This window comes from Cheilinus undulatus, linkage group 8, assembly GCF_018320785.1.
Source record: "Cheilinus undulatus linkage group 8, ASM1832078v1, whole genome shotgun sequence".
Classification (NCBI taxonomy): Eukaryota; Metazoa; Chordata; class Actinopteri; order Labriformes; family Labridae; genus Cheilinus; species Cheilinus undulatus.
The window spans coordinates 32,766,559-32,787,774 of record NC_054872.1 but is presented as its reverse complement, the minus strand read 5'-3'; the positions used below and the strand labels follow the sequence as shown (position 1 = coordinate 32,787,774).

Sequence of the window (21,216 nt, the reverse complement as noted above, 5' to 3'; positions counted from 1 at the left end):
ATTTTTACATATCATAATGGCTTCAAAACTGTACCTTATAAAGGATTAATTCAGCGTTTAAAACACATTAAGCCATGCAGGCAAAAACACAACCACAAAGACACATTTTGTAATTATCTAACAATGTTTAATGAACTTTATTTAGTTAGATTAATTAGTTAACAGTATACAATTCAATTCACTGACACACTAGTGTCTTCACAAACAAAAAATGGACTGTACAGCAGATGTACTGTATGCTGGAGCACTTTAGTGCAGCGGGCAGAAACACGTCAAGTTTTCAGAATGAGTAGATATAAAGTGAGTGTAGTTAGGCCCATGTTTGCACAAGGATGCCACTCTGTGAGTGAGTGTGTGTGTGGGTGTGTGTGTGTGTGAATGTTATCTTGTTGGGTGAGTAACAGAGCTGTAAATGTAACTATATGGTGTGTTTGTGTTGTTCATGTAAAGACAGTCCGGTCATATCAAACATTTACGACGGGCAGTCGTGACGATCGTCAACTTCCGTCTCGAGCGTTGTTCACAGCATCGGGGAGATCTTCCATCAACTCCTTCCATCTGGTTGCCTCAGTTCGACACCTGCAAGGAGAGTCAACCAGCACCCAATGGGTTTAATAAGACGGAGAAGAAAAGCAGCAGGGTTCCTCTTTCCACCAAGGGACACCAAACAAAAAAGTCAGAAAGCTAATATTTACAACCCGACGTTATCAAAACGTAAGGTTCAAATTCTAATCAAATTCTGTTATGACCCCAAATTACGACTATTCTGGGCATTATGGTGGTACAGAGGATTAATGAAGATCTATGTTTCTGCCTCATCCATATGTATCACAGCACTAGTCTTTATACAGAAAATCTGATATTTGATGAAATACTTTTAAAGACCTTTTTAATACCTTCTTCATACATTTTCAGACCTATCACAACTGCATATATATATTTTGTGCTGATATCAAGATTAGACTAACAAAAAAGAAAATGCCAGTAGCTTTTTTTTTGCAGTATGAGATAGATGAGAAAGAAAATAACCAAATGTCATAAGGTAGCTGAACAAAAGGTTTTATTTTTCTAATTAAGTGGCTTAAAAGTAGCCACCCTAAAATCTAGAAGTATCAGTTGACAAGCACTGCTATGAAAACTCAAAAACTCAACAATCTGTAATGGGTTTTAAGAGGGAAAAACAGCGAATGCTTGCCATTATCAGTATACTTCTAATCATTGATTCTGATTTTTAATAATTGATAATCGTCAAGTCATCACTTTACTGTTGTAGCCAATCAGCCATATCTCTATCTCTAACTCAGTAACTGAGTTGTATTTTTTTAAACTTTTTTATATCCATAAATCTGGGAAGAATTCAGGTCAGATCTTGCAAATTTTAAAAGGATCTCATGTGTAATTAAATCTAAATTAAAACCAAAGGCAGAAAAACTAGCCTACAATCCCTTTCAATGAACAGGCTATAAAAAAATTAAATAAAAACTCTAATGTGTAAGACCTTATAGTCTTGCATTTAAGACTTTAAGACTGCAGACGCCCTGTTTTAAAACACATATTTAAAACACCATCATTACAACACGCTTCAAAATCATTACTGATAAGTGAGATAAACTTTATGCAAACAATGACGGATACAACAAACCTGTAAGATGGCAGTAAATGTAAAGAATACTTGAGCCCTAAGTGCACATTTTAGTGAAGAACCAGCACTGTGATGTCATAAATGTGTTCCCTATCCTGTTTTTAAGGCTTGTTGACGATATTGATCGATAGTTTCATATCGAACATGTAAATGAAAACTTAAAATACAGTTTAAAAAGAAAAAAAGGAAGTGAAAAGCAAGAAAGAAAACAGCAACTTCCATCTGCAAATACTGAAGCATCTCAGTTTATATGAGCACAAAGGAGTAGGAAGAAGTAAAAACTTGTTTAATCCGACCACTTTAATTTCTATTTATATTTCATTGATACCTCCTCACTGAAATTAAAGGATTGTCGAATTTTATCGTCAACAGTTCAAACTAGTGAATCTACAGTATATTACTTATACAGGAAGTGCTTTTACATTCAAACATTCATGCCTACTGTACATACATATTTACCGTAAACATTTTATTCCACAAACAGATAAACACCATGTGAAAATTATTCATCCTCATCTTTTCTAGGCAGCTGTTTCAAGTTTATTTCATATCAGCACTCGGTCTGTTCCACAGTTTAACTGTTTCACACTAAGAGCCTTTAAATTTGAAGTCCCCCTTAAATCATAACCACCCTCTCTTTCACAGAACATTTTCTGAGTATTTCCCTGCATCAGATTATTCTCAGCTTTGTATAATACTTGAGTGGTATTGTATGCCAAAATAAAACATCCTGCTCTGTTTCTCACTGCTTTACATAAATGCTGTGAGAATGGCTGTGCTAAAATGCCTCATCTCACATTAGCACTAATTACGTTAAATGATCCTACCTACCAAATATCTATGGCATATTATTGCTTTTTTTTTATGGTGTCTATTCATCATTCTGACACCCTTTGCACACCTTACAACCATACCATCATTGCACACGGACCTGTATTTACTGGTTAAAATATGTAGCATGTATGTATACTGTATGTATAATTCTTTATTTAATATTTAATGTCTGATTCTTGTACATCGGGAGCAAAGCTAACCAGAGACATATTCCTTGTTGTGTAAGCATCCTTGGCCAATAAAGCTGATTCTGATTCTGAATTCCACCAAGTCATAAAATGTTAACGTTTCAGACTCAGACAATTAAACCAGAATAAATGTCTGTCACAGTTTTGTAAAACCAATCAACAAATTTAAGAAAATCCAAATCCAACATCTATCTCTTGTTTAGGTAAAAATAATCAAACACATTAATAAATCAATAAAAACAGCAAATCAAACACATTAGAAGTTCCAAGTAAAAGAAAATCTAACACCCTGAGAGCCAGCTGATATTAAGTCCTCTCTCAATAGCCCTTACTTCACCATTACTTTTCCATGCATTCTTTCTTGTAATATTTTGTCTTTTAATCTGAAATATCTTGTGCTCTTATGGAAGGCAAAACAAAAAAATACTTAAGTTGCACATTATTTGTTTTCGATATTCAGTTAAAAATTCTCCTTGGTGCCAGTTTAGCTTAGTTGGTGGAGCGGGCGCCCACATACAGAAGCTACAGTCCTCGGACGCACTGGTTGCAGGATTGATTCTCAGTCTCAGCGCTGTTGGTGCATGTCTTCTCCCACTCTCTCCCCATAGTTTCTGTCTTTCTACAGCTGTCCAATCAGAATAAAGGCAAAAAGCCCATTGAAATTTTTAAAAAATACATGCAGCTCCCTTTTAAACCACAGAAAAATGAACTGTCCTTGCAGACTATTCCTTTTATCTGCCAATTATGGATGTGGCATCCAAATATTTAATGCATTAAAAACTATTGTAAAAAGTAATGAGGAGTTAAAGACTGAAATCAATACCGTTGCCTCTTTTTGACCTCAAAAAGCACACAAGACTGACTGCATAGTGTGAAAACTGCATAGTTTGAATGTTTTTCCTGTTTAGCGTACATTTCAGGAAACTCTTTGGTGAAAACTGTGCTGTATAGCCTTGCTTCCTCACCGGTTTCCTCAGTGAGCTCTCCTTCAGGGGAAACACAGACTATAATCTCTTGTGGCTAATAAAACTACTATTACAAGTACAACTTCAAAAATACTGAAATATCCCTTTAATGTCATGCCAATGATTTGTTGTATTCAGACAGAGAGCCAGGCTCTCTATTACATAGCCTGTATTTTCCAATTTCCTGCCGAGAAGCTGAAAATCAAAGTCAAGAGCCTACTCTCTTACTCTCTTACCTTCTCACCAGTCGTAACGTGGGCGGGGCTGGGGCTGGCGGTGTCTAGGGGACTCATGCCGTCCTGGAGGTGGTGTTGAGCTGGGAGGGGCGGTCAGTGCAAGCTGCTGGCCTCCTGCACGTCGGTCTCGGCTGTAGTCCAGCGACCGGTGATTTGGGGGGACGTACCTTCCTGCCTGACACCTCCACTCCTCATCAAACGCTGCAGCTTCACCTAGCAAAAAGAAATGAGCTTTTAGAATAATTTATAAAAATATATAACATAAATGTCATGTGTTGTTCAGCCATACAAACTTTCAAAAACCCTTTGATACTCAACACTGAAAATTCTTTCTGGCATTATGACTCACTCTCATCGAGGTTAATGAAGTCTTGACGTTCCTCACGGTCACCAGTGCGGCGATTTCGTGAACGCTCCATTATGTGTGCGCGATCTCCGATGTGGTGGCCGATAGCCATGCGCTCAAAGCCGCTCTCGCTGTCCCTCATTGACTGCCGCGTCTCTCGGATCTGAGGCAAAACGAAACTCCAGTTAAAAAAAACGAGCAGGAAGTTGTGCACTCTGAATGAACTCTCAAGTGTTTGTATGAACACAATAATATTTATACTGTACTGATCTATTTATTGTCACTACAGTTACATGAGATCTTGAGTGTTAATGAGGCCAGAATGACATGGTCTTGCCTGAATGAACAAAGCATGAAGGCAGCATGTCCACTGAGACTTACTCTTCAGGTCTACTTATGCAAAAGTAACTTAAACATTTCCAGCATGCAACAGCTGACTGATAAACTCACCCCTCCAGGGCCCGTTCTTGTCTCACTAGTCTGCTGATAAACCTTAGGAGCTCCTGTGTCTGAGGAGGAGTAGGAGATCACTGTTGAAGAGGAAAACGTCTGACAGTTTGGGGTACCGGTGATTCTTTCCTTTAAGAAGAAAAGAACGAAAAGTTAGAAAGAGATGGTGTTCAATAATGAGAGTAGTAAATTTCTGCTTATTTTACATTGTTGATAAAACTTCTCACCATGTTTCCCATCATTTCTTCCATCATGCCAAACATATCCATGAACCCTCCACCCTGCAAGAGTACATAAAAGGAAAGGAAAGGTTTTAAGTTTTCATATGATGAAACATTGAACTTCAAATTCAGTCAGTTTGAGGCCACTGGGGTCCCCCTCAAAACCCCAGAAATCCCTCTCAGAGCCAGCATACTCCTAAAGTAGAGCCTCCTGTGCCAAATTCATAGCTTGTTTGATCATAATCCTGAATGCCAGATTTGAGCTTTCTTGTCCATTGATTAGGATGAAGTTTTTATGTGGTGGGAAAAAAGGCCAAAACTTCAAGTATACTAAACCACAGAACAGGGCTTTGTTAAGTCTTAGAACCCCAACCTTATCTAAGAACTCAAATAAGCCAAGTTGAGGTGAAATCAAATTCACTTAAACAATGACTTTGTTACACTGACTCTGAAATGAGCTGACTGCTAAACAAATTTAAGAGGTTATGGAGGCAGATACTCACCATTCCCATCATGCCAAAAGGGGCAAGTGGACCAGCCTAGAAGAAAAAAAAACACAGTATAAACTTTAAATTACAGATAAGCTATGTGGATACAGAATAAATCAACTCGTAAAAAGACATGAATTCAGTCCGTAAACATAACATAATGTTACCGGTCTACGCGGTACACGATGTGGCTGCATCTGGGGGGCAAGCGCAAACGAGTCCATGCCAAATGGCCCAAACAGAGCCCTCATCTGCTGCCTGTGAGCTGCAAAGGGATCCCTGGAAGAAATTACAGAGTGTAAATTTAGATATATTTTATGGCCAATTTGCTAATAAACCAAGCAATTTGAGGTTTCATTTTAAATTAAGGATGCCAGACTGTAATTTCCTGTTTCAGGAGCACAAAGGTGAAAAAATACGACATCAGGACTGCAACTATAAGTAAAATATTCCATCTACAGAAATTAATCAACAGCTATTTGACAAATAATGGATAACCTTAAGAAAAAAAGGACAACTATTTAATTTTTCCAACATTCTATTCAGGGGAATTTGATTCTGTTCTTTATTCTTTCAAAAATGTAGAACAGTTACCACAGAAGGTATTTCACCATTTTCTGAGGCTTTAGAGTTAACCTAATTGATCCATGAAATACAAAGTACTTTAGGTGAATTTACAACTCCATGTACAGTGGCTCAAAAAAGTGTAGACAAACATCCTGTTAAAATGCCAACATTTTCTATGTAAAAATGAGAGATGAGATGTCGTCTTGTTACTTTTCCTCCCTTAATGTTAACTTTAAGACAATTCAACTGGAAAAACAACCTTAATATGTATATTTTTTTTAAAACCTGGCTGAATAAAACCCTAGAGTACTACTCCATTGAAACACCTGTGTCTGAGTAATAATATCCTCTGTTTATTTTGATTGGTCTGTTTTTTCTCAGTTCTTCATAATCATAATCCCCTCATCAAACTCTTTTATTAAGCTTATACTGCTCCACTGTGGTTGTTTGTAATATACTGTTCACAAATATGTGTTTACTTATGAGCGTTTCTGTCATTCTACACCTTCAGTATTTCAACACAAGTGTTTCTGCCTTTTTCTATTGCCTTTTTATGTTGATACTCAGATGTCCCTTCAATAATGTTACACATTATTTGCACAAGGGTATATGCCTGCTTTATTTTCCATATTTTGTTTAGCTTTTCCTTTTTTCTAATTTTGTATTTCTGCATTTTTTTAACTAAAGTACTCCTGTCATCCAAATTTTTAATATTTGAGCTGTTTTATGTGTCCTATAGTTTTCCGTCTACTACTATGGGTGTAATGGAACAACTGTAACTTGAATTTTCTCCAGGATCAATTAAGTATCTAATCTTAAATAATCTTTTCATTTTATTACAGCATAAATTCATTTTGGGCAGGAGTCTATCAGCATAACTTATCTAAAAATGGAAAAATCTGCCAACTCTTCTTGCAAAAGTGCTCAAAATCTGTCAGATTACAGCTGCTCTGTTGTATATCTGGATGTATGCTTTGAGCCATTATTATGCTGAAAGGTAATGTCCTCTTTTTCTTTTGCTTTTTAGCAGATGCCAGAATGTTTTGTGCCATAATTGAATGTTTTCTGGAACTGTTTATAATTCTCTCCACCTTAACTAAAACAGTTCCAGCTGAACAGAGAACATCCCAGGGTTGGGCAATTATTTGAAATTTAAATAAAATCGCAATGTGTCCTGCTGTAATGTTCAAACCCAAGCAGGTGCAATATTTCTTTGACCTGAAAAGTGTATAAAAATACTACTTTAAAAGTTTTTTTGCAGCAGAGATGTTATGCCCTACACATCATGTAATCATTCAAGTCTAATTTTTTGTAATAATTTACAAAAATCCTACTTTACTCATTTTTTTTATATTGGTTTTCTTAATCAAAATGAGAATGACAAAAAAAGGACCACTACCATCAATACAAAAACAAAACAAAGCAAAACAAAAAAAAAAACATACTGAATTTGCAATATGAGACAAAATACCCACAATTTGATATTTTTTCCATTTTTTTCAGCCCTCATTTAATCTACCTAGTATTGTGTTGGTTATGACATAGAATCATCTATTGCTTGTGTTTGTTAAAAATACATAAAACAAGGGGCTTAAAATATAATTGCAAATCAAATTGCAATTGCAATTGTGGGAAAAAAAAGCAGTAAAGATTATTTTTCCATATCGTTCAGCCTTAGTCCAAAGGCATAATGTCACCTCCACCATGCTTCTGCATTTATGTGCAACCAAACTTTTGTTAATTTTTGTTGTTTCAAATTAATTCCCCCCAAAATGTTGGTTGTTTACAATTGAATTGTACACGTTGTAGGTTACATTAAAGGTGGGAAAAGTTTTAAAATTTCATTTTTTAACCTCCTTATTTAACATCATAAAAATCGGATTTTTAACGAGGGTGTGTTGACTCTTACAGTCATTGTATGCTGATGCAGCAAGTTTCAATAATGCAATCCTGACCTCCACATCTGATCAGCCCCCTCTCTGTAGTTTTTGTGATTGCTATCTGTGGCACATTAATTCAGCAAACTGTCTAATGTCAGCAGTTTTCAGTGCATGCATTGGTCGCATGTGAGAACTACTCTGCAGCTAATGTTACGTAAAGCTGTCCCGGTGGCAGTACTATAAAATGACTATCCACCTGTACTAAATCAGCTTAATCATAATCTGATAGTCAACCAGTAAACAATGGGAAGCTTTAAGAGTGGTGACATGTGGCGACTCTAACTCCTCTTTAAGTAACTAAGTCCTGTTGACAGCTTTTTGTTATTGTCTATCCAATATGGTGGACCCTGTAGGCCCCCACAGCTGGCTACAGTAATGCTAGGTATCTGTTTAAGGCACATAGGGAATGTGACTTAAAATTACACCAATGCATTTTCAATCTTCTTAAACACACAAAGATAACGTCCTCCAAACAAAACAGAATAAATATTGATACTTACATCATATAGGGGTCGTCATCAACGTCATTCAAGAACCGAAACATGCTAGGTGATTTAACTCAGCTGGCTGATGCTAGCCAGCTAGCTAGGTAAACAGTCGTGTTTTTCAAGGATAAAACAGGATGACGGATTCAAACTCTAAAAAGGCCGAAATTGAGGAGCTTTTTCTGGCTCCCTCTCCCAATTCTAAATATCTACAGTTGCTTTACAAAGCAATATGCAAGAGAAAGTCTCACTAAAGAGAAACCTGGACCAAACATGAAAACGGAAGTCGGTCCTCTGACAAAGAGAAGCAACACCAGAGTAAGATTAGCATCAGACCTAGCAGACGCGACTTCCTACGTGGGTGCACTTCAAAATAAGGCATTTCCGGTAGGCTTTCAAAGCAAAATCCAAATGTGGCATTATTGAGAGTGGGAGGTATCGAAAAGCAAATCAAGTATAAAAACTTAACTGACCAATAATGTATGTTGGAAAAAGGTCATGCAGAAATATTAGAAATTTTACATGCAATTTGGAAATGTAAACATCCTCTCCAATTTTGGAAAAGTGAAATAAATAGTTGCATACTGTAGGTTTTAGCTTTATTGTCCCGGGGGGGGGGGGGGGTGTATGGCGATCGACCTTTAGCAAATTCTACAAATAACTCCTCATGTCCTGACAAAAATGATTATGCATGCATGAGTCAGATCTTACATGAACACAGAAATCTGGCCAGTAAAGTTGAATCTGACTTCACTTTTTGCCGATTAGTTTATAGATTTTTAAAGGTTGAGTTTATTACAAGAGCAGTGTGGTTCCGTCCAGCAGGCGGCGGTATTTCCTCTCCGAGGATGGGACGGCGGTTCGTCTTTTGTGCGACTGCGTGAAAAGTAATTCGACCCTCAAACCCGGATGTAACCAACGCCTAACCTGTGTGAGGAAAAACGGTAAGCTGAGTTAGAAAAACAGTGTAAAATGACCTTTTTATGATTTATTACACCATGGGACACATTAAGTAAAGTTCGGTTTACAATATAAAGTTTGTACTGAAAGATAAAGCTTGTATATTGACTTAAAAAAAAGTTTCCTGGCCACCAAGCCTAATCCAGTGTTGGCTAACATCAATCTGGGCAATGAAGTTGTCGAAATAGTAAATAATCTTTACTCGCTGCGCTTCCATTCTGTGGTTGTCGTGATATCCTTCGCTGTCGCCGGGGTAATTTGTTTAGAAACCGAGGCAAAAATTCAACTTTAGACAAGGATATCCTAAAGTTCATTTTCTCATTTCATCAATCTGAGCGAAAGCAATCACTCAGTCCACATTAAACAGTATCGGCGTTAACAGCTTGTTTAATCAACGCTTTATCCTTAACGCTCCATGTGGTTTGTTGAAGTCTCAAATGTTTTTAATCTCTAGAGTTATCAAATGAATAGATATTTAAGCGGAAGTGTTAGCTAGTACCGCTTCTAAATCACATTCTGCTAAAAGGCCGTCGATCTGTGGTATGTCGTCTATGCGGAAGTGACTCGCCGTCATCAATAATGTTTAGTATGCACGCGAATACAGCTACTGGAATTAAAGATATAACTTCTGCCACTCTTCTCATAACTTCCTCAGTTATATCTGATAACAGCGCCTACTGTCTACTGTATTATGGAATAATAATACATTTAAATCATTTCCATTTATGCTTAACTTGTTCTTGTGACACTTATGTAGCAAACACAGTTTTATTCTCTGTTTGTTATGGATATTTATAAAAGTGGTGGATTACATTGCACATGCATGTAATGGAGCAGACACTGAATCTCTGAGACCTGTCATAATAAGTTTAATTTTTGCCCAGTTTATCTGAAAGAAGCATAACTTGTTAACAAGAAATGCTTCTTGAGGGTAACGCATTACAACACTAATACCACATCCTGAAAAAAGAACATTAATGCTTATTTCAACATAAAACAGACATTACTATGCCTTTGTTATTTAATGTTTCAACTGGCTGTTGTGTGAGGTGCCCTCAGATTAAGCTCAGACAGGGTGCCTGCAGGATCTTAAAAAGTATTAAAAATTGATAAATCAATTTAGCAAAAACTAAGATTTTTAATAGGTATTTACATGTCTTAAATGCTAGACCATAATGTCTTGAAATTTGTAGCTTTTAAAAAAATCTTATTTACAAAAAAATGTTGTTGCTAGTTTTATTTCCTTTGATTTACTTTTGATCACACCTGATGTTCCTTTGGATCCCTGCCACATCCGACATTTCTCAACACTTTTTTTATCAGCTCCTACAATACAGTGATCATGGACACATCAATGCTTTAAAATCTGAATATAAGAATATTATAAGTGTGCTGAAAAGGGCAATAATCCCATGTCACTTTTCTCAAAACCAATGCTGTTCTACTTTTATTTTCTACAACTGAAGTGCAAAACTTGTAAAGAGGTAATTAGAGACTATGGTATTGCTACTCTTGGTCATTTAACATCAGACCTCCCATTGTCAGCTACGTCATGGTTTCAGAACAAGGTCTTTTTCCTTAGATTCTAATCTCAAAATGCTTCAAGAAAGCTTTATTGGCATGCTCCAATAAGAAATACCTCCAGCATTTTATTTTCATTGTCACATTTTTCCAGTATTTAGCACAAAACTTTCACCTAAAAATGTCGGTAATGTAACGGATTGGAAATTTAAGATGTGATAAGAGTCTTATAATGAATGAAGAGAGTCTTGAAAAAGGTCTTTAAAAGTGTAACATTTAATGTCAGATTTTCTGTATATGCCCTGTCAGAGTGAATGAGAAACTAAATGTAAGATAATAATTCATTAATTTTGCATACTTATAAATCTAGATAGCACAAAAATCATTGTATTAAAAGGACATAGTTACATGATTTTTTTTTTATTTGAGCTCCATTTTGTCAAAGAGACACTGTTTCAGTAATTGTAAATATTGGTGTGGTTGATAGCAGATCATAAATTTATATTCAGATGTAAAGCATGTCAAAATGGCCACTGTGAGTGTTAAAATGTATATCTTGTAATGATGTGATCTCCACTACTATTGCAGAAACATTTGCATATTAATTTGAGCTACTTTAAATACTACATTGTGGTGTTTAATTTGTACTAAAGAACTAGATTTTATAAAGTATAGTTTTCAAATGTTGTTGGTAACTCTTAAACTTTTCTGGCCTCTGCTCTGGTTTCTTTAGTGAAATGAAAATGTTGCTACTCTTGCTTTCTCTGTCAGTTTCTGAAAAGTTAGTCCTATCTTTTAAACACTCTTTTGATGTTTCTCTATCTTCTCTTTATCTCTGTAGATGCAGACTATAAAATGTGTGGTGGTCGGGGATGGTGCAGTAGGAAAGACCTGCTTGCTGATCTCCTACACAACCAACAAGTTCCCCTCAGAATATGTACCAACGGTATGAAGATTTCATTTAAAATGAGTCGTTTTTCAGAGTTTTGTTTGTCCATGAGTGAGCTTAACTGAAGAATGCATCCTTTACTTATTGTCTTTATACATATGCTTCTTTTTGTGTTTGTGCTCAAAGGTTTTTGACAATTATGCAGTAACAGTGATGATTGGAGGAGAGCCCTACACACTGGGACTATTTGACACAGCCGGTAACTTTAATATTTTAAGATACTCAGTTTTCTCTCTTATTGCCAAAGAATAATCAAATTATAAATCTAACTTCTCATTTCAATTGGTGTACTTGTTCCTAGGTCAGGAGGATTACGACAGGCTGCGTCCTCTCAGTTATCCACAGACAGATGTGTTCCTCGTATGTTTCTCTGTCGTGTCTCCCTCATCATTTGAAAATGTCAAAGAGAAGGTACGCTTTTGGATAAATATATTTATTTATTTATTTTCATTATCTTTTGTTGGTGCCATATTTTCTCAGTCAAGGAATTACTTTTAGGTGCATAAATTTCAGATTTAATGCCTGGCAAAATATCCTTTTTCCTTACATGATTTCAAATGTTTTTGTTTTCCTCAGAACAACTTTGCAAAGCTTAAAATAATGAACAGGTTTTACACAAAACCTTAAAAATGTGATGTTTCAGAAGCCTTGACATGGGAACGTTTAGCATTTTAGCTCAGAAAATACTTTAACTATTAGTCTTTTATCATTATAACTGCATAGAAATGCATTCAGTTGATTTATTGTTTAAAGTATTGATAAAAACCTGACTTAAGAGTCTTTTTAATTAATTTAATACTAAATCCAATGGAATGCTAAGAAAGATGACTTTTATTCATGGTTAAATTGAGAACATACAAAGAAGCTGTCAATATTAAACGCTGTCAAATCATTGATAACTGAATAAAAACATTTGCAATTTGAAAGTCTCTTTGTGTTGACTTAAATCACAAAGTGTTAGATAAACATTACGTTTCCAAAACAATGATGCTGACTTTCCTATCCATCTTTCAGTCATTATTTAATAACAGTTCAACACCTTTTGTTTTGTTCCAAAAGATACTGAGTTATGACAGAAAAGTAGAGAAAATCAGATTTTTAAAAATTTTGTTTCCCTTCCAGTGGGTTCCTGAGATAACTCACCACTGCCCACGCGTACCTTACCTCTTGGTGGGCACTCAGGTGGATCTGAGGGAAGACTCCAACACAATTGACAAGCTGGCAAAGAACAAACAGCGTCCCCTAATGCATGAGAGCGGAGAGAAGCTGGCCCGTGAGCTCAGGGCTGTCAAATACGTGGAGTGCTCTGCTTTGACACAGGTCAGTCAAAACTCCCACCATAACGACCAGCTGAAACAAAATCATACACAAAATGAGACAAACAAAAATACTGATTTTGACCTCCATGTTGTTTCCTGTTCTTTGTACACAGCGAGGGCTGAAGAACGTGTTTGATGAGGCCATCCTGGCTGCCTTGGAACCTCCCGAGACTAAAACCAAGAGAAAGTGTGTGCTGCTATAGATGAACAACAACAGAGTGAGATGTAACAGTGTGAGAAATGAGGCTGGGTGAATCAAAACATCAGAAAGATCAATGGCCATGGTGGAAAAAAAGGACAAAACAGAAGGGGAAGGGAGGAACAGTGGCTTTGAGACTTATTCTTGTACATTTGTACACTGATTGTGCCTTGAAAATAAACTTTTAAAGAGGCTGAGGGAGGAAAACTGTAGCGTGCAGTAATTGCACAAAGGGTCACCTATCCTCCTTTAACTGAAAACATTTAAACATTGCAGTGTTCTCTTTAGAATTACTCCAGTGGGGCGGGCCCCCCTCTGCCTGTCACTGTCGCTTGATTTAAAAATGAAAGATAGTTTTATCCAGCTGCCTTTGGCCTTTTTGTCTATTCTTGCCTATTGGGCCTGTGTAAGGAAATAAAAACAAGTAACACTTAAATATAAAGTTCTTTAGTGTGGGAAATTTGGCGAGTGAGTTTAAAGGAGAAACTTAATATTCAGTGTTATTCTTTTTACTTTCCTCATGGGTTGAATAATGAGAGCACATGAGATTCATCATCACTCCAAACTAATGGTAGATGTCTTTAATGGCTACTTCCTTTGATTCCCAGAGACTTCTGAGGAGGCCAAGTGCTTTTTGCCAAATTCCCCTCTTCAGTTGACTCATAAATATGTATTTTCTTCTGCTTTTGTGTATATTATAATAATTCTGTGACTGTTCGGGGATATTTTAAGCAGTTCTTCATTTTGAAACTTGAGTTTTTATTTTATCAAGATAGTTTTTTTTATTGCTAGACTACCAACTTTGGATAATATAACAAATTGAGTTGTAATATTTTGAATATCTTTGAATCTGAATAGAGATTGAGGTGACATCCTTTGCTAGTTAATTTCTGGGTGTTTGTAATCACAGGATATTTTTAATAAAATGGTTTAATGACATGGAAAGTGTTTTTTTTTTTTGCATTTGCATTTGCATTTGCAATGTGTCATGCAGAGATTTTAAACCAAAATGTCAATACCAGAATTATGATACCTATAAGTTAAACAAAGTGAATGGCGGCATACAAAAGGAAACATTCTGACTTCACACATGCAAAAACTCCCAGTAACTTCCAGAAAATTACTGATATGAGCTGCATGTGTGATCACAAAATTATTGTAATTGTCACCCCAACTTTATCTCCAACATTCTTTAGAGTTTTCTGCAAACTCCAAGTGGGCTTTCATGTGTCTTGCACTGAGAGACTTCCATCAAGCAATTCTGCCACAAGCCCAGATCAGTGGAGGGCTGCAGTGATGTTCATCCTCCTGGAGCTCAGTTTGGCTGGAGGACCAACTCTTGGAAGAGCCCTGATTATGCCAAGCTTCTTCCATTTGAGAAATATGGAGGCCACGGTGCTCTTTGGAACTTTCAGTGCAGCAGAATTATTTTGTAGGCTTCCCCAGATCGGTGCCTTGCAACAATCCTGTCTCTGAGCTCTGCAGGCAGTCCCTTTGACCTCATGGCTTGGTTTTTGCTCTGATATGTATTATCGGCTGTGAGGCATTCTACAGAGAGATACGTGTGCCTTTCCAAATCATTTCTAATAAATTTAATTTACCACAGGTGGACTCTGATCAAGATGTAGAAACATCTCAGCAAAGACTGAGAGAAATGGGAGAAACCTGAGCTCATTTTTAAGGGTCTTTACAAAGGGTTGGAATACTTAGGTCAATGTGATATTTCCATTTTTATTAATTTTCATAAACTTGCAATTGTTTTAAAACTGTTTTCTCACTTAGTCATTATGGGGTACTGAGTGCAGATTGATGTGAATAAAAATGATTTTTTGTGGGGTCTAGCATTGGACTGCAACATAAAACTAAAAAAGTGAAGGGGATCTGAATACTTTCTGTATGCACTGTAGGTAATAGTATGATGTCATAGTAGCACAAAGTAGGTGTATGCGCCTATGAGTCTCTCGCTTTAGTCCTCTTCTTGCGTCTTTGTCCTTCCTACCACAGATGCAAGGAAAAACACTGAGGAGAGAGGACAGAGGAACTATGTTTTAAGAGACATGGCACATCTTGGTGAAGCCTGCCAAATAAATTCAGTAAAGAAGAGCGTGACACAATAAACAAAGGACAACAATGCAGGACATCCAGCGTTTTGTGTTCTCTCTTCTTGGCATGTGGCTGTTTAAGATGGGAAGACAAGCTTTGTTTAAGAGAAGGCTGCAGGCCACCAGGAAATATACAACCAAAAAGAAACAGACAAAAAGAAATGGATCATTTGTGCTAGAAGGAACCTCAAACAAGCCAAAGAATTGGCAAATTACATTCTCAAACTCCATGGGATATGCTAACATGGTTTGTTTTGTGTTTATCCACTAGAACCACTGTTGCACAGGAAGTGACGGTTCTGTCAACCAATCAGCAGACTGCACTCTGTCCAGCCCCACCTCTTAGGACTGGTTTGGTAAACTTATCCTATCAGAAGGGTGCCACAAAAGTACAATATTATGGATCAGTTATTTTGGTTAGTTTTCCTACTTTTCATAGTGGAAACACAAATAATTGTTCTCTTTACTGAACCAGACCACCTGATGAAAACAGCTTTAGACCATAAGAAACGTATTCAAACACATTGTGATATTTTGGATCAAACTACTGTATTTATTAGATGTCTTGGAAAGTAATAAAGCACCGCTTAGGCAGCAACATACAGACACATTTCACATGAAAATGAGTGATAAAACACAAGACAGACACCGATGTAAGTAAAAGTTATTTTTGCTATTTTAAAGGTTGCTGGAGGCTGAAGTGAAGCAAAACTCAAATAAATAAACAAAAATAGAGAAGGAAATATAAATACAGTAAATGTTCAGGGGCCAGCTAGTCTAGGACACAACAGGAAGAGTTTGCGTAAATCAGAAATAGTGCTGTAATGTTTTCCTGTTAGTTGTGGTTAAGTTCAGCCTTAAAAAGCTTTGTCAGTTCAATTTGAGATTAACTGTTGATTCTCGACCTCCTTAGTTATACATTTATGTTTTTCTGATGTTTTGTGATCATCAAACTCTAGCCTCACTTCCCCCCTGGGATTTTATTCTAGAAACGGCTGTGTTTGGAGCAGTACCTAAGGTGAATGAGCTAAAGCTGCAGGTTAAGAACTGTTCTGTCTTGTGTTCACAAGTGTCCATCTAATAGTGTGTTCAGGTTGTTTTGGATCGTCTTTTGGCTCCTTTTACACTCTGCAGGTGTGGATGGTGACTGTGTTCTTGCACTGCTGGCAGCGGACCGAGCAGCACCAGGAAAACTTGCAGGAGCACCGCTGCACCACTTCAGCTCGGCCTGCTCTGTACCCGGGCCCACAGCACACCAGCTCACAGCCGTCTGGTGCCAGCCGAGAGGTTCCTGGTTGTTTTAGAGGAAAGAAACATCTTTTTTGGAGCTGTTTTGGTTGATGGATTATCTGGACTAGTTGTGCTGGTTATTTTCTTACCATTACATCTCCTTCCAGCAGTTCCAGGGATACCATTGTCAGGGTCAATATGGCAGAAATCAGGAGAGGGCGCAAGGTACAAAAGGTCTCTGGCAGCAGGGGGTTTGACCTGGGGGTCACGGGGGAGCAGGGCTGGTCTGGATCCTATACGAGTCAGGCGAACCTTAAAGGAAGATAATGCGTTAACCTTTGGGGGCCCTTAACATTTTAGACCCTTAAGTGCCCCTAAGGACCAAAATGGCTCATTTCAAACATTAGGCTATAAAGATATTATACAATCATATTTCTTGAAACTTTTTTCTGCTAATTTCTGTTAACACCCCCCCCAACACACACACACACCCATTCACACTCATAACAATTAAATAATCATAACTTTGAAGGAATTTAACCCTTTAAATGCCAGGTTCTGTCACAGTGCCCCCCTGTGTTTTAGAGTGTGGGAAAAGGTGGAAAAAATTAGTTATTTTCAATGTAACACATGAAAAGCCGATTTTTTTCCTCTTCCCGGTCATCAGACCCTGCCATATCCCAATAATTTTTTGACAACATTGACTTCTATGCATTATTTTTTGAGCAACGTTAAATATAAAAAATGCAACACTTAAGCCTTTAAGGACCAAAATGGCTCATTCATACACTGGGCTATAAAAATATTATACATTCATATTTTTTTAAACTTCCCCTCTGCTCATAAAAATTAAGAAAGCTGAACAGACTGAGATATTTCAAGGAGTGTTTTAGTGTAGTCTGATACCTCTGTGGCTCCATCAAAGCGTTCCTTGAGCACAGCGCCAACACGCCTGAATGGAGGCATCACTTTCCAGCAGGTCCGGAGCTCACAGGAGCCAGAGACGCCATGACACTTACACTCCACCTGCATGTTGTGAAGGATGGCCTGAGGACAAGAGGAGAGAGACAAGGACTGTCACAAAGTCTTACAGATGGCAAATTAACTAAGGTATTTTTAATCTTAGACCACACCTTTCGACCAGCCTCATTATTGTGAAGGTTCATGAGTGGTCGCCCAGCTGATAGCCCCTTTGCTCGCTCTGGTTCATCCACAAATGTTTGGGAGAAAGCCACACCATAGGACAGGTTGTCGCTGCACCCTGACCACTGGAAACCTGTGGTTGATAAAAAAAGGACTATGTGTCATCAAACTACAAAAACAGATTCACATGACAGTTGTTTGGGTGGTAGATCAACACTGGATTTTACAAGGGAGAAGATTTATGCATAGGTAACATATACTTGGCCATAATTTTAGCAGTTATGTCACATAACAGGTATTAAACCATGGACTGTATACACCATGGATGTATTTTAAGTGAGATCACCCATTGGATTCTAAAGAGGTGCTATGAAGCTGAATGAGGGTGGTTTCCATTTTGGAAGGACACTGGCTATACTGGCTGTCTTCTACCTAATTTCCACTCACTGGTCAAAATGCCAGATGAATTAGCCACACCTCCAATTATGCAAACTAATACAGAAACTTTTAGTCTTAAAGGTGCAATGTGTAAAATTGGAAATATTAGCCACATCCAACAGTCAGAGTTAGACTTTATTGCTCACTTTTTGTAGTAATTTTAGCAATCAGTGGTATTAAGAAAATTTTTTGCTGTTTTCTGGTCCCCAAAAAATGATTAAACTATAATTTAGAAATGCCAACTTATGATTAACATGTTTCATTTTCACCAAGTTTGCTCTGCTAAATTCTACCAGGCTAAATACTGATTATTTAATATAATCAAAACAGGTGCATTACAAAAAGAAACATACAGTTTTTATGCATGAACAAATTAACTATGAACCCCAAAACCTGATTTTAACATAGCTTGTAAACATGTTTATTTGTGCCATATAAAATGGGCATTTTATCATGGAGCCTAAAGAAGATTTCCTGCTTTTTGTTGCCACCCTCAAGTAGTCATTTGAGGAACTGCAATTCTGCACTTCTACATTGCCCTAATCTATTAAACACTGCAAAATGCTTCCTAAAAACACCCTGCTGTGAGATCTCACCACTGCTAAGGATTTGGACTTGGATTCCTCATAATATAAATTCTCAGCTCAGACAACAAAGCTGCATTTGTTTCAACTTTCAATACTCTGCGGGGTTTAATTTTTTTGCATTTTTATGCAATAGAATCAGGGCTCACCTTCGGGGCTGACCCCCCTGACCTTCCTGTCACAGCCACACCTCTCCAGCTCCCCACGGGTGCAGGCTCGGGTCACTGCCACCGCCACGGCTGCTGAGGACAAAGCATGCACAAAGGCTGCCTCACGAGTACCTAAATCCAGAACATGAAACAATGAATTTCATTAAATAGTTGCTGGATATATGCTGATTTGTCTAGGATTTTCAGTGAAAGGATACCTTGGTTCATGACTCTGCCAAATACATTGATCCCACGTGGGGTGATGGAACAGTTCCAGCGGCGGTTCCTGAACTGGTGCTGGCACTGATTAGATGGTGACATGCAATGTAGTTAGCATGTACAACTACAAAGTGAAACACACTAAAAACAAAAGTATAATAAAAGCTGTTGCAGTGGTTCTAATGACAAACCTAAAACTTTTTCCCTATACAGTACCTCTTCTATGACCATCTCTGCTGCCTTTCGCACAGACTCCATGACCTCCCCTCGTGCCCTGCACACCCCCACCTGCCCTGGGGTCAGCCCCCTGAGGCGTGCACATGGTGCAGCACCAGACACGGGCCTGGAGCGAGGCAGCCTCGCCAGGGAGCTAGGACACAAGGTTAGAAGGAGGATAGTAAGTCATGGCATCTTTTGGAAAGGGAAATTACTGAGAAAGTGGGTGAAAGAGAGGATGCATAATGAAAAAAAGGAGGGAGAAAAAGAGGAAGAGCACATGAAGAAGAGAAAAGAGAGTGGGGAAAAAGGATGAAGCCGTAATGAGCAGGCAGAGTTTTAGAGAGGATGGAAACAAGGGGAAGACTGGGAGAAGAAGACACATTGAAGGCAGAGAAAGAAAAGAGAAAAGGTCACCAGGAGTGAGACAAAGAAAGTGAGGGGAGTGACTGAAAGAGATTTAGAGACATGTCACCATCATTTAAAAGTTATAGCATGACAAACAAACTCCCTCTTTCTCTTCCTCCCCTCGCACGCTAGACTTACAGCCAGTTGGTTGCCATGGTGGGGTTGGTTGCCCATAGCAACAAGAGGAGGAGTGGTGCCGTGAGATTGACAGTGGAGACAGTTGGCATCAGACTGTCCGTCTGTCTGTCCGTCTCCGTTTGTCAGGCTGGGTCTTTGGACAACACGCGGCCCACCTCCACAGTTGAAGTACTCCGTGTGTTTGTTTGTTTATGTTTGATGAGCAGAGTCTGGGGATGATCCCCACATATCTGTCAAGAGGTCAAGTTAACAAGTCAGGCACAACAACGATGCAAAGTTACCACAATCCATTGATCCTACTGTCAATCACTGCAGATTTGTAAGCTGTAAATAGGAGACAGAAACACATTTCTAAGGTTACTTCTCTGTACATATCCTTACCAGAGCATAGTCCTGGGATTGCCTGTTTTCCTTCTGTCTTGATAAGAAGTTGAAAATATTGAATTAAATCCCAAATTCAACCATCAAATCTGTTCGTTGAATTCTTCACTTGTGATTCCACTGATACCAAAAGCATGCTCACAGGAATTTCTTTAACAAACTGCAAGAAAATCTCATCCTTAACCGATGAAAATAAATCCACGTGTCCAATTTATCTCAACATATATCTACCAAAACTCAAAATCCACAAGTGCTTGTAAAATTCGGATTTGCAAAAAAGCAGAATAGCATCGTGTCAGCAAGTGCCCAGTTTGGTTCCCATGAAAACAAATGACCATTCCAGTTTGAAAGAGCGAGAATGAGTGAGAGTGGTGAGATGGGAGTGATGGGTTATAAAGGAGGTAGAGAATGAGGGAGAGAGAGAGAGAGAGAGTGGAGAGACGTGATGCTGAAGGAAGGGAGGAGGAGGCTTTGAGACATGATAGTTGTAAAGTGTAAGTATACTTTTTTATTGTGTTTGTTTGGCATGAGGCCTCAAACCTGAACCTGGACTGAAGATGCTGCCCTTGCCACAGTTATGATTGTTTTATTAATCCAAGCTTTTTCTTTTTTAAAATGAATGTGTGCAGCTAAGAAACACAATGACAACCCAAACTGAGAGTCTCCTCTAAGGAGAGTATTGATCCATTAAGTCATCCCATCAAAAACTATGACACAGCATTTCTGTTTCCACGTAAATATACATGCACGCATGTGAAAAAGTGTCTTACCTAATGTTTAATTTTCCCAAACTTTGCTGCTCATTTTACGAGCCCCCCACCCTCCACCCCCACCCTTCCTCTATCTCCCCTGCATTTGCCCTCTCGTTCTCCCTCTCTCCCACTCCCCATATTGTCTT

General features: G+C 38.0%; 3 protein-coding genes across 4 annotated transcripts; 1 reads left to right on the top strand and 2 right to left on the bottom strand.

The window, feature by feature from the left end:
- Nucleotides 1-105: 105 nt before the first annotated feature.
- Nucleotides 106-8,697, bottom strand: mlf2 (myeloid leukemia factor 2). Of its 2 annotated transcripts, none has more exons than XM_041793994.1 (8): nt 8,378-8,695; nt 5,538-5,649; nt 5,386-5,421; nt 4,889-4,942; nt 4,662-4,790; nt 4,215-4,374; nt 3,866-4,078; nt 106-579 (listed from the first exon to the last, which is right to left on the bottom strand). In XM_041793994.1, the coding sequence occupies exons 1-7, from the start codon at nt 8,419-8,421 to the stop codon at nt 3,870-3,872; spliced, it is 744 nt and encodes a 247-aa protein (XP_041649928.1). In that variant the 5' UTR covers nt 8,422-8,695; the 3' UTR covers nt 106-579; nt 3,866-3,869. The 2 variants fall into 2 exon arrangements, with proteins under 2 accessions (XP_041649928.1, XP_041649929.1); XM_041793995.1 differs by lacking the exon at nt 106-579 and adding an exon at nt 1,429-3,289 and having other exon boundaries at nt 8,378-8,697.
- A 485-nt stretch (nt 8,698-9,182) lies between these two features.
- Nucleotides 9,183-14,249, top strand: cdc42l (cell division cycle 42, like). Its single transcript, XM_041793780.1, has 6 exons — nt 9,183-9,306; nt 11,685-11,789; nt 11,919-11,991; nt 12,094-12,203; nt 12,915-13,112; nt 13,225-14,249. The coding sequence occupies exons 2-6, from the start codon at nt 11,685-11,687 to the stop codon at nt 13,312-13,314; spliced, it is 576 nt and encodes a 191-aa protein (XP_041649714.1). The 5' UTR covers nt 9,183-9,306; the 3' UTR covers nt 13,315-14,249.
- Nucleotides 14,250-16,533: 2,284 nt separating this feature from the next.
- On the bottom strand, nt 16,534-20,776 carry wnt4b (wingless-type MMTV integration site family, member 4b). Its single transcript, XM_041793914.1, has 9 exons — nt 20,319-20,776; nt 19,938-20,167; nt 19,392-19,545; nt 19,175-19,259; nt 18,957-19,088; nt 17,776-17,918; nt 17,549-17,689; nt 16,792-16,954; nt 16,534-16,703 (listed from the first exon to the last, which is right to left on the bottom strand). The coding sequence occupies exons 2-9, from the start codon at nt 20,024-20,026 to the stop codon at nt 16,534-16,536; spliced, it is 1,077 nt and encodes a 358-aa protein (XP_041649848.1). The 5' UTR covers nt 20,027-20,167; nt 20,319-20,776.
- Nucleotides 20,777-21,216: the final 440 nt, after the last annotated feature.

What these genes read in the sequence shown, in the direction of transcription:
- mlf2 (XM_041793995.1), bottom strand. Translation starts at nt 8,421, where the DNA reads ATGTTTCGGTTCTTGAATGACGTTGATGACGACCCCTATATGAT. An exon ending in ATCGTGTACCGCGTAGACCG is followed by an intron (nt 5,422 to 5,537) that starts GTAACATTATGT and finishes TTTTTCTTCTAG; the next exon opens with GCTGGTCCACTTGCCCCTTT. An exon ending in CTTCATTAACCTCGATGAGA is followed by an intron (nt 4,079 to 4,214) that starts GTGAGTCATAAT and finishes TCTTTTTGCTAG; the next exon opens with GTGAAGCTGCAGCGTTTGAT.
- cdc42l (XM_041793780.1), top strand. Translation starts at nt 11,685, where the DNA reads ATGCAGACTATAAAATGTGTGGTGGTCGGGGATGGTGCAGTAGGAAAG. An exon ending in CCTCAGAATATGTACCAACG is followed by an intron (nt 11,790 to 11,918) that starts GTATGAAGATTT and finishes TTGTGCTCAAAG; the next exon opens with GTTTTTGACAATTATGCAGT. An exon ending in TTGAAAATGTCAAAGAGAAG is followed by an intron (nt 12,204 to 12,914) that starts GTACGCTTTTGG and finishes TTTCCCTTCCAG; the next exon opens with TGGGTTCCTGAGATAACTCA.
- wnt4b (XM_041793914.1), bottom strand. Translation starts at nt 20,026, where the DNA reads ATGCCAACTGTCTCCACTGTCAATCTCACGGCACCACTCCTCCTCTTG. An exon ending in ACCATGGCAACCAACTGGCT is followed by an intron (nt 19,546 to 19,937) that starts GTAAGTCTAGCG and finishes CTTGTGTCCTAG; the next exon opens with CTCCCTGGCGAGGCTGCCTC. An exon ending in ATAATGAGGCTGGTCGAAAG is followed by an intron (nt 17,690 to 17,775) that starts GTGTGGTCTAAG and finishes TCTTGTCCTCAG; the next exon opens with GCCATCCTTCACAACATGCA.